Raw genomic sequence first — 16,972 nt, forward strand, 5'->3', positions numbered from 1 at the left:
CATTGTGAGATAACAGTTTTCCAGATAACAGATCCCAAACCTATACATATAGACAAAAGGGATCCTGAGAACAAATTTATTATAAATTATTATTATTATTAATTAATTATTATTAATTACAAATTACAAATTTATTATTATTATTAATTATTATTTATTAGTTTATTTTTTATTTTATCCCATTTACATGGGTTTATCCTGTAGGCTAAAGGAGACTTAAGGAATTTGTTCCCAGAATCCGTTTGGTCTATTTGCATGCATATGAGGCAGTCTTCTCAACCCTTTTGACTTGTTCTTGAATCCCCACTCCTGGCTCTACCTAAGCTGATGAGGGAGGTTAGGGGTGCACTGCAGGGGCCCCTGCAGGGGACGTGTAACTTAAGACCCCCATACACGGGCCAATAGTAGCTGCCAATATCGGTCCCTTGGACAGATTCGGCAGATAATCGGCCCATGTATGGGCATTTCCGATGGGCCTGCCCAACCGATATCTGGCCTGAAATCGGCCAGATCTCGATCGGGCAGGTTAGAAAATCTAGTTGGATCGAGACCGCGTCGGCTCGTTGATGCAGTCCCCGGACCGACTTTGCCTATGCCCGTCATTATGATTCGATTTACCCTGGATTCTCCTGATATCGCCCACACGTAGGTGGGGGATATCGGGAGAAGATCCGCTCGCTTGGTGACATCACCAAGCGAGCGGATCTGCCAGTGTATGGGGACCTTTAGTCCGACCCTGCCCAGATCACCTGCTCACTAACCCAATGCCAGCCCCCCCCCCCCCCCCCATGTGTGTACCTTATACTTTGCTGTGATTGGGGAAGGGAGGGCAATGGGGGAACGGCAGCAGCAGAGCGAATCGACAGGTGAGGACCGGGTCTGGGTCAGCGGGGCCCCGACCCACCGGGTTTTTTCCCCCATCCCACTGGCCCTGTCCGACCCTGTAGGTTACTGGATAACCAGCATCATATCAATGACCCCAACGTTCTTTAACATTATAATATAGCAATTTGTCAATGTGTGAGTGCAACAGGCTTCTGTTTTGCAATACGCGTTGCTCCCACCATCTGGGACGAGACACATTTTGACATTTATATTTCAATTAATGTTCCACTACACTCAAATGAAAACCATAGATGAGCCCATGTTCTGACCTGGTCTCGAATCCTCTCCTGCTGACCTCGGATAGCTATAGCATGTTGGGGATATTTATTCTTAAGGTGGTCCATGAAGGCATCCCTCTTTCTCTCCATCTCAGACTTCTGCAGCCCAGTTAGTGTCTCAAGGCTCTGGGCTGCAATCACGGTATGGCGGCGTTCCGAGGTGTGAACCAGGCCCACGTTGGAGAAGCGCCGCGTCCCATTCCCAAGGGTTCGGTATTCCCTAGGGTATTCAGCATCATCTGCAGATATCATGTGGGTCCCAGGCCGGCTGGAATCTGCTATAGAAGAAACAAGGCAGGAAGAGGAGCATTAGATTTCATAATAAAGCCCACTGTCCATATAATGAAGTGGTACAATGGAAATAAGGTGATTTATACGCATGGCTGACATGGGACCCAAATGCAATGATATCAATGGCATGTTTAACTTTCAGGCTATACAAGCAACAAGATGATGTGATGGTAAAAACATGCAGTCACTGGTATCGACATATGAAAATGACACAAATGATATGATTGAGAGCCTAAATGGCACTAAAGCCATTGTATCCATAATAATCAGCCTGGCAAAGGATCACAGTATAGTAATCATATGTTTTCGGCTATTATGAACATCAGTAGCGACTTGATTGGCATCATCTTTAAACACAACGTTAGACAAGTTGCAACGGCTGCTACAGAAACACCAAAATATTCCAATTTTTGGGCAATATTAGATCCAATAATGATATGCAACCAGCTGCTGCTGTCACTCATTACTCTGAAATATCACTATATTGCTAAGTATAATTTGCACTCTGCAACAATTAGACATCAATTATAGGAGAAAAATAGTGCAGTTTTGAACAGAAAGGCCCATTGTGTTACTGTAATGAATGAGGGGTTCATTTTTCATGCTGGCACACTAACACCTACAGACACACTAACCAATTTGTATGTAATAACAGAGGGTTCCAGTAACCGTAACCCAACCGATGTAGGATGTGGTGTTAGCTGGACCCTTACTTAGTGCCAAGTACATGATTTTTTCAAACTATGGTGCCTCCCAGACATGCCCGGACTGGCAATCTGTGGGTTCTGGCAAATGCCAGAGGGGCTGCTGTAAGGTGCCATAGACAGTCACTATTTATTGGGCTGGGGGGGCTGTTTGTGCCTCTGGGTACTGGGAATGCCAGGGGGGCTGTAAGGTGCCATAGGCAGTCACTATTTATTGGGCTGGGGGGGCTGTTTGTGCCTCTGGGTACTGGGAATGCCAGGGGGGCTGTAAGGTGCCACAGACAGTCACTATTTATTGGGCTGGGGGGGCTGTTTGTGCCTCTGGGTACTGGGAATGCCAGGGGGGCTGTAAGGTGCCACAGACAGTCACTATTTATTGGGCTGGGGGGGCTGTTTGTGCCTCTGGGTACTGGGAATGCCAGGGGGGCTGTAAGGTGCCACAGACAGTCACTATGTATTGGGCTGGGGGGGGGCTGTTTGTGCCTCTGGGTACTGGGAATGCCAGGGGGGCTGTAAGGTGCCACAGACAGTCACTATTTATTGGGCTGCTGGGGGGCTGTTTGGGCCTCTGTGTACTTGAAATGCCAGGGTCTATTTTGACTCCCAGTCCAGACCTGCTCCAAGCTCTCTGCTGCCCCCAAGCAAGGGTGTAATTCATGCCTTACCACAGGGTACTTTTTCACATAGCATTATACCAGCTATGTGCTGCCTTTGTTCACAATGCAACTGGGTTTAAATATTATCCCCAGACAATTTGTTAGAACTTGTATAATAAGCAAAAGTAAAACCCAACCCACACCACTACAACCCAACCTGAAGTGGATTGGGGTCAAAGTAGAAACAAAACCTTTGCCCAAGGCCATTCACATTCACACAACATAAATCTCTGTTTCAGTGGTTGTCAAACTTACTCAGTTCAAGACCTACTTGAAGGTCCAGCCTTTGATCAGGGCCGAACCTGAAGAACCAGCCTTTGATCAGGGCCGAACCTGAAGAACCATCCTTTGATCAGGGCCTAACCTGAAGGTCCAGCCTTTGATCAGGGCCTAACCTGAAGGTCCAGCCTTTGGTCAGGGCCTAACCTGAAGGTCCAGCCTTTGATCGAGGCCTAACCTGAAAGTCCAGCCTTTGATCAGGGCCTAACTTGAAGGTCCAGCCTTTGATCAGGGCCTAACCTGAAGAACCAGCCTTTGATCAGGGCCTAACCTGAAGGTCCAGCCTTTGATCAGGGCCTAACCTGAAGGTCCAGCCTTTGGTCAGGGCCTAACCTGAAGGTCCAGCCTTTGATCGAGGCCTAACCTGAAAGTCCAGCCTTTGATCAGGGCCTAACTTGAAGGTCCAGCCTTTGATCAGGGCCTAACCTGAAGAACCAGCCTTTGATCAGGGCCTAACCTGAACAACCAGCCTTTGATCAGGGCCTAACCTGAAGAACCAGCCTTTGATCGAGGCCTAACCTGAAAGTCCAGCCTTTGATCAGGGCCTAACCTGAAGGTCCAGCCTTTGATCGAGGCCTAACCTGAAAGTCCAGCCTTTGATCAGGGCCTAACTTGAAGGTCCAGCCTTTGATCAGGGCCTAACCTGAAGAACCAGCCTTTGATCAGGGCCTAACCTGAAGAACCAGCCTTTGATCAGAGCCTAACCTGAAGAACCAGCCTTTGATCAGGGCCTAACCTGAAGAACCAGCCTTTGATCAGGGCCTAACCTGAAGAACCAGTCTTTGATCAGGGTCTAACCTGAAGGTCTGACCTTTGATCAGGGCCTAACCTGAAGGTCCAGCCTTTGATCAGGGCCTAACCTGAAGGTCCGGCCTTTGATCAGGGCCTAACCTGAAAGTCCGGCCTTTGATCAGGGCCTAACCTGAAGAACCAGTCTTTGATCAGGGCCTAACCTGAAGGTCCACCCTTTGATCAGGGCCTAACCTGAAGGTCCACCCTTTGATCAGGGCCTGAACTGAAGAACCAGCCTTTGCTCATGAAATCAATACAGACATTGAAGAACTTTGGTGTATAAGTCATTCATCCACAATTTCAAAAATATCAAGGACAGCAAATACATATTCAACCCAATTCACACCCTAAATTACCTTCATACTGGGCACTAGTATATATTGGATAGAAAAAGGCCATTTTCCCCAATTCCTGTTTCCTGTCATATGTGAACTATCCCTTTATTATACACTCACTACATATGCAAGGCAATTGTGATCTTAAGATCTATAGTTTAGTATAGGGAGGTGTATATATTGTTTATATATGTGAGTGTTTAGATTGTATTAGTATATATAAATAAATACATACACATATATACCGGGGGTCATTAGGGGGGACTTTTTTCTTTTTTCAAGTAAAACCAATGTTGTGTCTAATTTGACTCTCACAATAAGGCAACTGCAGAATATTCCACCATATTTCCCATTTCTATCTGTTTAACCTTGATCTATTATTCATTTTTGCATTCATGGTCACAAAGGATGAAAAGACTTCTTGATTCTTAATTATTTATTTCCCACTTGTTATTGCCAGTAGGAACCTGTACCATGAATTTTATTTAGGGAAAGGATATGGCTTGTATTTTTGTTGCATTTAAACGAATGGAAGCTGCCATATTGTTTGTCTCAGCTGCGGCATTCTTCATATACATCAATAAAGGAAATTGTCATGTAGACAATTATAAATGGCGCTTGATTTAAATTTGGGTTAAAAAGGATTGTTCTGCCCCCAATAAGGGGTAATTATATCTTAGTTGGGATCAAGTACAGGTACTGTTTTATTATTACAGAGAAAAGGGAATCATTTAACCATTAAATAAACCCAATAGGGCTGTTCTGCCCCAATAAGGGGTAATTATATCTTAGTTGGGATCAAGTACAGGTACTGTTTTATTATTACAGAGAAAAGGGAATCATTTAACCATGAAATAAACCCAATAGGGCTGTTCTGCCCCCAATAAGGGGTAATTATATCTTAGTTGGGATCAAGTACAGGTACTGTTTTATTATTACAGAGAAAAGGGAATCATTTAACCATGAAATAAACCCAATAGGACTGTTCTGCCCCCAATAACGGGTAATTATATCTTAGTTGGGATCAAGTACAGGTACTGTTTTATTATTACAGAGGAAAGGGAATCATTTAACCATTAAATAAACCCAATAGGGCTGTTCTGCCCACAATAAGGGGTAATTATATCTTAGTTGGGATCAAGTACAGGTACTGTTTTATTATTACAGAGAAAAGGGAATCATTTAACCATTAAATAAACCCAATAGGGCTGGTCTGCCCCAATAAGGGGTAATTATATCTTAGTTGGGATCAAGTACAGGTACTGTTTTATTATTACAGAGAAAAGGGAATCATTTAACTATGAAATAAACCCAATAGGGCTGTTCTGCCCCAATAAGGGGTAATTATATCTTAGTTGGGATCACGTACAGGTACTGTTTTATTATTACAGAGAAAAGGGAATCATTTAACCATGAAATAAACCCAATAGGGCTGTTCTGCCCCAATAAGGGGTAATTATATCTTAGTTGGGATCAAGTACAGGTACTGTTTTATTATTACAGAGAAAAGGGAATCATTTAACCATGAAATAAACCCAATAGGGCTGTTCTGCCCCAATAAGGGGTAATTATATCTTAGTTGGGATCAAGTACAGGTACTGTTTTATTATTACAGAGAAAAAGGAAATCATTTTTAAAGATTAGAACTATTTGCTTATTATGGAGTCTATGGGAGATGCCCTTCCCATAATTCTGGGTTTCTGGATAACAGATCCCATACCTCTACATTAATAAAAAGCTGGTAGCTGCCAAGTTCCGACTGGGATCAATCTAACACAACTGACCTTTCATTGTTTGATTTGTAGTGATTTCTGAATAATTTACTATTTGATGAAGCACCATTTGATGCTATCTGGTTGCTAGGGCCCTAATTACCCCAGTAACCAGATAGCCTTAACAGGTGATAAAGAAAGTGCATCTAACAAGCTTTTCTTTGTAATACTGTTTAGACCTTCCCATAATACTTGAGAGCTTTGGACGGATTAGGACCCAGGTAACTCTGTTGTTATGAAGCCAATTAGATGAATAGTTACTTCAGCATTCACTAACACATAAGTACAGGAATACTGGGCTAGAAAAATAATAACGTGGAGCATCTGAAGATCATATATATTTTCTACATCCAATATTTATTAATAAATGCATCTATATTTTATTCCTCCCCTATACTTCTATGCTATTCCCTGAAAAATACATCCCCCCTACTTTCCTTTCCACTCTCCTTGCCTCTGCCGTGTTCCCTTCAGGCTTCATTAACTACTGTGAGTCACTTTCACCCGCAAATGAAAAGCAAATGATAAAAAAATAACAGGCAGGGCCATTACGGATCTCGCTGACAGACTGTTAGGCGCTGTTCTTTGAACTGCCACAGCGAGGGCTGAAACGGCGCTTTGTTGCGTAGCACTAAGGTCACAGTACAACTCTAATGCCTTGGGTGGTGATGAGATATATATATATATATATATGCTGTGGGCACAAACCCTACCCCACCTGTCCAGAGGAAACACTAGCATAGCAAGCCATATATCTGCTTCATTTTGACAGGGAAAGGTGCAGGAAAAAAGGAGAATGTCAACAGATCTGTCAGTATGGCGATGCAGAATAAGCTGGTACATCATCAATAAATCATCACAAATAAATAGACTGTGTCTCTTGTTATATTTCAAAGGAAACTCTCCCATTTTTATATGTAGGGTTTGTCTTACATTAATAGCAGTGCCCTAAAGGGTAAGTGAAAGGCCAATTGACTGCCACTTTAATGTATGTAAGGTCTTCCAAGAGCATGAAGGCACCCAGGGCATGTGAAACCTGCACAAAGCATACTTTGTTATACTAATCCCTGTAGTTCTACTGTGTGAAGTTGCTGTAAGGTATGAAGTGCACACAAGCTCTGTGCAATGGATTATTTGAACTGGGAGTGAGTCAGGGGGCTTACATAGTTACATAGGGTTGAAAAAAGACCAGAGTCCATCAAGTTCAACCCTTCCAAGTAAACCCAGCACCCACAACCTATACTTACCTATCTATATTATCACATCTGTCTGTCTATACTAAGACATTCTGTCTTTTCTTACCCTTAATGTAAAATTTTTAACAGTGGTCATGGAGCCCAATGATCCGAGAGCCAGTGAAAGGAAGAACAGCATGATTAGGCTGGGACAGTGATCCCCAACCGGTGGTTTGTGAGCAACATGTTGCACCCCAAACCCTTGGATGTTGCTCCCAGTGGCCTCAAAGTTGGTGCTCATTTTTGAATTTCTGGTTAGGAGGCAAGTTTTAGTTGCATAAAACTCAATGTAAAGCCAGACAGAGCCTTCTATAGGCTGCCAGTCCACATAGGGGCTACCAAATAGCCAATTAAAGCTCTTATTTGCACCCCCAGGAACTTTTTCCATTCTTGTGTTGCTCCCCAACACCTTTTCAAGGACAGCCCCTTCCCTACTCCATGTCAGCACCAGATTGGATAAAGATGTTCCAGGGTAAGGGATTAGGGTGCGGTCCCTGGAGGTTAGCGTGCTAGAGCTTCCCGGCACACAGGAGGAACTGGAACAGGACACCATCCCTCCCTACTGGGTTTGAGAATTTGGTAGTCACAGTTAGTGAAGGTGGGGTCGATTTTGAGGCCCCAGAGGTAAGTTAAAGGTGTAGTTGGTAAGGTGAGTGAGTAACTGGGTAGATCTGGGGTCTTCGGGGAGATGGATAGTCCTGGAATGGGACTTGGATAGGTGGCGGGACACAGGCTTCAGGCCTGGCCTTAGGGACCGTCCGCTTGGAGGATATTCAGCATTGTTTACTGCTGTTTAATGTTTGTATTACAGGGTAACCCTTTTAAAATAAAAAAATAACAAAAGTGGTATAAAGGCCATACCTTTATTGGCTAACTAAGATAATCATAATCAGCTTGAAAAATGAACTAAAATGTTCTGAAAGCTTGCTATGGTTATCTTAGTTAGCCAATAAAGGTATCGCCTTTATACCAAAGGATTACCCTGTAAACATTTTGACTGGCTAGCACGGTACATCACCTTTTCCTGCATCTACAATGTTTGTATTACAAATGGTTCTGTTACAACATTCCCACATTAAACAGTGGAATGGCCATGGTATAGGCCTACAAGACAAATGGTTGCGGAGAACAGGAGATCCCACTGGCACATTCCAGTTTTCCTGTTATTCTGGTTGGCCGGTCCGACACTGCTACCCACTTAAGGAAAAAAGTGCAATAAGAACCCAATGTATAAATCATACATAAGATTTTCCTTTAAATTGAACACAGACAGGGGGGATATCACATTTATCTGGCGACTATTGAGTTAGAAATCACTTCATCTGTGACACATTTGCTTACAGGCTGCTGGATCCTTTAGTTGATTGTCAAGTATTGTCCTCGAAGCTGCTGCGAGTTCATTGATTACAGAGCATTCTGACCCCAAGTCTCACTAACACATGCCATTCAGTACAATATAACTGCCCTCCCTGATGCGCATTCCCTCACTAACAGTCATTTTCATGATTTCTTGAGAGTCAACAGAGCTGTAAAGGAAAAGCAAGTCATTTCCAGTGCCGCATAGGAAGCCTCACTGGTTGTTGCATGCATTGCACTGTGGTATAGATTATTACAATATATGTGTATTCCTCAGGCGGCAGCAGTGTAAGAAAAATGTATTGTGACATTGAACAAAATGCAAAGTGACAAGTACCAGCAGTCGGCTGAGCTGCACTCCCGGGTCACTACCCTTGCACGGCCGCACAGCGCTGCCAGCAAACACTGCTATTATACAGTATATACAGTACTGTTACTGCCATTCTGCTCTACCTGGGTACTGTTGGTGCCTAGATGTGCCATTGTGCTGTACCTGGGTACTGTTGGTGCCTAGTGTGCCATTGTGCTGTACCTGGGTACTGTTGGTGCCAAGATGTGCCATTGTGCAGTGCCCTTGTACTGTCGGTGCCTAGATGTGCCATTGTGCAGTGCCCTTGTACTGTTGGTGCCTAGTGTGCCATTGTGCTGTACCTGGGTACTGTTGGTGCCTAGTGTGCCATTGTGCTGTTGGTGCCTAGTGTGCCATTGTGCTGTACCTGGGTACTGTTGGTGCCAAGATGTGCCATTGTGCTGTACCTGGGTACTGTCGGTGCCTAGATGTGCCATTGTGCAGTGCCCTTGTACTGTCGGTGCCTAGATGTGCCATTGTGCAGTGCCCTTGTACTGTTGGTGCCTAGTGTGCCATTGTGCTGTACCTGGGTACTGTTGGTGCCTAGTGTGCCCTTGTACTGTTGGTGCCTAGTGTGCCATTGTGCTGTACCTGGGTACTGTTGGTGCCTAGTGTGCCATTGTGCTGTACCTGGGTACTGTTGGTGCCAAGATGTGCCATTGTGCTGTACCTGGGTACTGTCGGTGCCTAGATGTGCCATTGTGCAGTGCCCTTGTACTGTCGGTGCCTAGATGTGCCATTGTGCAGTGCCCTTGTACTGTTGGTGCCTAAGTGTGCCATTGTGCAGTGCCCTTGTACTGTCGGTGCCTAAGTGTGCCATTGTGCAGTGCCCTTGTACTGTCGGTGCCTAAGTGTGCCATTGTGCAGTGCCCTTGTACTGTCGGTGCCTAAGTGTGCCATTGTGCAGTGCCCTTGTACTGTCGGTGCCTAAGTGTGCCATTGTGCAGTGCCCTTGTACTGTCGGTGCCTAAGTGTGCCATTGTGCAGTGCCCTTGTACTGTCGGTGCCTAAGTGTGCCATTGTGCAGTGCCCTTGTACTGTCGGTGCCTAAGTGTGCCATTGTGCAGTGCCCTTGTACTGTCGGTGCCTAAGTGTGCCATTGTGCATTGCCCATGTACTGTTGCTGCCTAGATGTGCCATTGAGCTGTACCTGTTCAGTGTCCATGCCTAGATGTGCCATTGTGCAGTGCCCTTGTACTGTTGGTGCCTAGATGTGCCATTGTGCACTGGCTATGTAGTATGATTGTATATATGTCCATTATGCAGTGACCATGTACTGAGGTTGCCTGTGATGTGCCATTGTGCACTACCTTTCTATTGTGCAATGGCTATGGCTAATGGCTGTTGTGTGGATGAGGCATTATGCAGTGCCATTGTGCGGTGCACTGTTATCAGTTAGATCCAGGTCTGCATTAATAAATGTATTTAGTTTTATTTTTTTTTAGGGGGGGATACTAAATGTATATTTGTTCTTGGTCCACCATTAGGTGAGAATGGACGCCTAGTTATTGGAGGTTTGGACATGCTGTATGATGGCGCCAGGCCCCCCTACACAGTAACAGGTAGATGATTTATAGATAATAGAAAAGCTCTGCTCCGTTGGTACCTCAGTAGCACAGATTCGGGAGCTTTATAGTATTAGTCACGCATGGAAGGTTGAAACGTCTCATCAGTCATATGACACATCCCGCTCCATTTTCTGCTTGAACGCCAGCAAAGCCTGTGAGCTGCACTGAGATGTGACGCTTACTGCTCAGCCCCTATTGGGTGCCTCAAAGCCAAAGAACTCTCAGGGGCTTATATTCTATTTCTCACAGGATTATTATGAGGTGATGTACAGATAATTTCCACCTGTTTGGTTTTTTCTCTCTTCTGTGACATTGTCCCAGGCTGGTATTTTATTGGCCGAGCCGGTACAAATGTAAATTTGTAATCACCTGTTGTTCTGCCCCCACCCCCACCTCCATTCCTGCTCTGCCCCCCCCCCACCCAACTAGCCAAATATTCTATACCATTATTATTATTTACATTTATAAAGCGCCAACATATTCCGCAGCGCTGTACAATAAGTGGGTTACATACATTGGACATACAGAGTAACATATAAAGCAATCAATAACCGATACAAGATGTGAAGAGAGCCCTGCCCAAACGAGCTTACAATCTCCATTGGCCAAATTTGTCCCACACGCTCCATCACGTCATTGCTCCACCCTCTCGCTTACATCATAACCCCGCCCTCTCCCTTATCCCCTGGCCGGTATTATTAGTTAAAAGGGGTTGTTCACCTTTAAGTTTTTAATATGTTATAGAATGGCCGATTCTAAGCAACTTTTCATTTGATTTGTATTACTTATTTTCAATAGTTTTTGAAATATTTCCCTTCTTCTTCTGACTCTTTTACATGGGGGTCACTGACCCCGGCAGCTAAAAAACAATTGCTCCATGAGGCTACATTTTTATTGTTATTATTACTTTTCATTCCTTATCTGTCTAATCAAGCCCTCTCCTATTCATATTCCAGTCTCTCTTTCAAACCATTCCCTGGTTGCTAAGATAAGATTTAGTCCCTAGCAACCAAACAGCTGCTAAAATTCCAATCTGGAAAGCTGCTGAACAAAAAGCGAAATAATTAAAAAACCACAAATAATAAAAGTGAAGACCAATTGCAAATTATTTCAGAATATTACTCTCTACATCTCTACATCTTAAGAAAGGTGGCAAACCTAATTGCTGCCTTCAATGCTGTTATAATATCCTTGCAAATAACCTGCAGGGGGTGCAGCATAGTAAGCTAGGGTTGTCATGTGACATCATCACTGGGGGGTGTGGTCAATTGAAAATGGTTAGAAACTAAGGTCAATTAGTATGTAGAACCTCACTGACTATACAGAGCTGTACCATAAAACTTTAGTTATTCCTGTGTAACATGTACAAATTCACCAGGTACATTTTTAGGGGACTTTGGCCCTAAAAGACATTTTCTGATCCAAGGATTCATTGGGTAAAACAAAAGCCTGTTTTGCCTGAATAGCACCTTTATATAACATAAGGAACCGCCAACATCTCAGATCTGGCAAGCAGGGGGAGGACAGATTGCATTATAAGATGTTTGCTTGGCAAACCTATCTCTTGTCTGGTATTGCACCCGTTACAGAGCTGGATGAGGATCTGCATATGGTCCCGCTAGGAAACGGCAAGTAGAGTGTAAGCTCTTTTGGGCAGGGCTCTCTTCACCTCTTGTATCGGTTACTGATTGCTTTATATGTTACTCTGTATGTCCAATGTGTGTAACCCACTTATTGTACAGCGCTGCGGGATATGTTGGCGCTTTATAAATAAATGTTAATAATAATAATAAAGTAGAGATACACTGCGCCTCCTAGTCCAGTCTGCAGGGCTGTAGCCATTGTACATGCAGCTAATAGACAAGTGACCTTAGTTACGCTCTAATAGAGTCCTTCCCATAGCCTCTCAGCCTCCCTCCTATGCACAATCTGTCACCTGCATGAAATGCACAAGCGAAACCTGAAGAAGGGACTAAATTCACCCAAGAGCAATAATCACACGAGCATTGAGCTCCCGGCTGTTAATTACACGCGCAGGAGGTAGAACACGCCTGGCGGCTCGCTAACAGATTGTTAGGGAGGATAATACCAATGAGATACAATAGAAACATTCTACTCTTGGCCCCGTCCTTCAGATAAAGCAGAGAAAGAGAGGGAACCAACAAGCTGTAAAGAAGCACTCACCCCTGTACGTTCCGGGCCTAGACATCAATGCCATTGTAGCTTGCAAGCCTATGGCAAACACTTAGCAAACCCAGGGCAGAACCGAGTAATGTGATTAGGGATTTTAATTTAAGAAGATGTAATAACTCATTGAGTAAGAGAATGAAAAGAGTGACAATATATTGTTTTGTTGGCATTTATAATATTATTATTATTAACATTTATTTATAAAGCGGCAACATATTCCGCAGCGCTGTACAATAAGTGGGTTACATACATTGGACATACAGAGTAACATATAAAGCAATCAATAACCGATACAAGCCCATACATTGTCTTTCTGATTTGTGAGACACTGGGGGAGGGGTATTAAAGAAATAAGCCAAAAATCAGAAAATATATTAGTCAGAAAATATACTCTAAGGGGTATATTTATCATGCTGTGTAAAAAGTGGAGTGAAACATTACTGGTGATGTTGCCCAGGGCAACCAATCAGCAACTAGATCTTAACAGTAAGAAAACCAAAGCAAAGCATCTGATTGGCTGCTATGAGCAACACAGCATGATAAATATACCCCTAAGTCTCGGGGATGCAATGAGAGGGAAATAAAAGGCAACCAGTAGGGAGAGTGGATGGGATGAAAGACAGACCCACAGAAAGGCTGCAAAGAGAGTGTGAAGAGACCGTGACACAACTGAAGAGGAACCTAATGAGAGATGTGGTGAGAGAAAGTGTCAGACAATGGGAAAATTAAATAAAATTGAGTGGGTTGATGAAAGGGAAATGAGAGGAGGAGAACAAGAGTTGTAGACAGAAGAAGAGATGATATAAAAGAAGGAAAAACACAGGGGTAGAGAAGGCGAGAAGAAGGGAGGCAGTGATGCAATAATGATGAGATGGTGACAAGGAGAGACAGACGGGATGAGAGGTTGGACACTGATGTGTAATAGATAATGACAAGGAGAGAGATGGCAAAAAGACATCACTAGGGGAATATTGGGAGAGGCTGGTAGATAAAAAGATGGCAATAGATGGGAAGAGAACAAGAAGCTAAGAGAAAGCAAATGGCCGGGGGGAGAGATAAAAAGGAGGAAGAAAGGGGTAAATGATATGTTTAGACATGAACATAAAACGCAAGTTAGAGAGGTGCCAGGGAATCTGTGAGAAGGAACTGCTGGAGTATCACCAAGAGGGCCAGCAAGCAAGGCGAGTAGATGAGGCTTAGGGAGAGGGCCAGGAGAAGCGCACAAGAGATATGAGAGGATGATAGGAGCCGTAATTCCAACTGAAGGAGGTCGAGCAGGAGTATCAAACGTGGAATTAACATGCAGGAGCAGACCCCGCTGAGAGCTGGGCACACCATGCACAAAACACATCAAAGGACAAATCTGCTGCCTCAGCTGGGCCAAGAGAGGGATGTTCAGCGGCCATTGATTTCAAGGCAAACGTTTTGCCACTGACATTGATTAGTCCTGACTTCTTTCATGCTGTGTCAACTCAAGCACTTGGTGCCAGCCCTGCACCTCTCCCAGCCTGGCCAGACCCGCGTCCAGCTCTGAGATTGTAGGGCTTCCATTGCCTCCTCTGCTAGCTGAACTGCACCAAAAGGAACCCTTAATAGGCCTAAAAGACACACTCATCAAGAGCTAATTAAATCCATAATATACTGTGCAATTCCCTCTATTCATTTGATTGAAGCATTAGGGTCTTTCTAATTAATTTGTTCTATTTGATACAGATCATTAGATGGAAAAATTCCTGGCTCTTAAAACTGTAACCGGAGTAGGAAAAACAGAGGCAGAGCATATGGGAAGCTCCGTGCTTGTAATCTTTCTAATTTCACCTCGTTATAGAATTAACTATTGATCCATGTAAGGTGTCTGTACAACAAACGCAGGTAATTAATTGTAGGGCTCCACAGAACATCCACTCACCTACTCACCCCTGCTTGTATTCTTCTCCATGTCAGCAGCTTATTTATTACGTGCAAAGCATACCTCAAACAATAGGTATACAGGTATCGGACCCCTTATCCGGAAACCCATTATCCAGAAAGTTCCAAGTTACGGAAAAGCCATCTCCCATAGACTCCATTTTAATCAAATAATTCACATTTTTAAAAAGGATTCCCTTTTTCTCTGTAATAATAAAACAGTACCTGTACTTGATCCCAACTAAGATATAATTACCCCTTATTGGGGCAGAACAGCCCTATTGGGTTTATTTCATGGTTAAATGATTCCCTTTTCTTTGTAATAATAAAACAGTACCTGTACTTGATCCCAACTAAGATATAATTACCCCTTATTGGGGGCAGAACAGCCCTATTGGGTTTATTTAATGGTTAAATGATTCCCTTTTCTCTGTAATAATAAAACAGTACCTGTACTTGATCCCAACTAAGATATAATTACCCCTTATTGGGGCAGAACAGCCCTATTGGGTTTATTTAATGGTTAAATGATTCCCTTTTCTCTGTAATAATAAAACAGTACCTGTACTTGATCCCAACTAAGATATAATTACCCCTTATTGGGGCAGAACAGCCCTATTGGGTTTATTTAATGGTTAAATGATTCCCTTTTCTCTGTAATAATAAAACAGTACCTGTACTTGATCCCAACTAAGATATAATTACCCCTTATTGGGGCAGAACAGTCCTATTGGGTTTATTTAATGGTTAAATTATCCCTTTTCTCTGTAATAATAAAACAGTACCTGTAATTGATCCCAACTAAGATATAATTACCCCTTATTGGGGACAGAACAGCCCTATTGGGTTTATTTCATGGTTAAATGATTCCCTTTTCTCTGTAATAATAAAACAGTACCTGTACTTGATCCCAACTAAGATATAATTACCCCTTATTGGGGGCAGAACAGCCCTATTGGGTTTATTTCATGGTTAAATGATTCCCTTTTCTCTGTAATAATAAAACAGTACCTGTACTTGATCCCAACTAAGATATAATTACCCCTTATTGGAGCCAAAACAATCCTATTGGGTAGGAGATCCAAATTACGGAAAGACCCCTTATCCGGAAAAACCCTAGGTCCCAAGCATTCTGGATAATGGCATCCCTGTATTGCCTCAAGCACACTGCGAGCCGGGGCTGCCGGTGCTAAAAGCCGGGTTGCTGTGGGCACTGCCACAAACACAACTGACAAATGTGTTTCTTCAAGCCCCACTTGTCACCCCTTCTGTCATTCCTTGGGGTCGCTTTTGTCAAAAAGAATTTTTGTGCCCAATTCAGTTTCACTTTTATAAAAGGCCCACAAATGTCCTACATAATGATACATAAATGGCACTGCCAAATAGAACAATCTTGCTATACAGGAATCTTGCTATAGCAGGGGTCCCAAATTTTTTTTTTTATCCCGTGAGTCAAATGTAAAAAGAGTTGGGGAGCAATGCATGAAACATGTACCTGGGGTACAAAATAAGGCCTATGATTGGCTATTTGGTATGCTCTATGTCAGTGATCCCCAACCAGTGGCTCAGGGGCAACATGTTGCTCCCCAACCCCTTGGGTGTTGCTCTCAGTGCCCCCAAACCAGGTAGTTATTTTTGAATTCCTGACTTGGGGGCAAGTTTTGGTTGCATAAAAACAAGATTTCCTACCAAATAAAGCCCCTGTAGGCTGATAGGGTGCATAGAGGCCCCTAATAGCCAATCACAGCCCTTATTTGGCTCCTCCGTGAACTTTTATGGTGCTTGTGTTGCTCTCCATTTGACTTGTTCTTGTTCTTTTTACATTTGACTGTGGCTCACGAGTAAGAAAGGTTGGGGACCTCTGCTCTATGGGGACTGGAACCCTACAGAAAGCTCTACTTGGCAGTACACCTAGTTTTCATGAAACCAAAACTTGCCTACAAGCCAGAAATTAAAAAATAAGCACCTGCTTTGAGACCACTGGGAGCAAATTCAAGGGGTTGGTGAGTAACATGTTGCACCCGAGCCACTTGTAGACTCGCCAAGCGAGTGGATCTTCTCCCGATATCCCCCACCTAAGGGTGGGCGATATCGGGGGAACTTAAGCTAATTCAGTCGTTTGGCCCTGGGGCCAAACAATCGAATTATAATAGCTGTTAAGGGCGCAGTCGGTTCGGGGACCACATCAACGAGCCGATGCGGTCCTCGATCCGACTGAATTTTTTAACCTGCCCGATCGATATCTGGCCGATTTCAGGCCAGATATTGGTCGGGCAGGCCTGTCATTGCTGCCCCTACACGGCTGATAAGCTGCCGATAATCGGGCCGTGTATGGCCACCTTAAGGTAAGCAGCTTATAACACAGTTGTCAGTG

General features: G+C 43.7%; 1 protein-coding gene across 1 annotated transcript in view; it reads right to left on the minus strand.

The window, feature by feature from the left end:
* Nucleotides 1-16,491, minus strand: part of srcin1 (SRC kinase signaling inhibitor 1) — a gene marked incomplete at its 5' end in the record, with an annotated part of 110,154 nt that extends 93,663 nt beyond the window's left edge. The window contains 3 exon segments of the mRNA NM_001128039.1: nucleotides 1,155-1,441; nucleotides 10,243-10,246; nucleotides 16,481-16,491. Coding sequence (NP_001121511.1) covers nucleotides 1,155-1,415 — 261 coding nt within the window.
* Nucleotides 16,492-16,972: the final 481 nt, after the last annotated feature.

This window comes from Xenopus tropicalis, chromosome 10, assembly GCF_000004195.4.
Source record: "Xenopus tropicalis strain Nigerian chromosome 10, UCB_Xtro_10.0, whole genome shotgun sequence".
NCBI lineage: Eukaryota > Metazoa > Chordata > Amphibia > Anura > Pipidae > Xenopus > Xenopus tropicalis.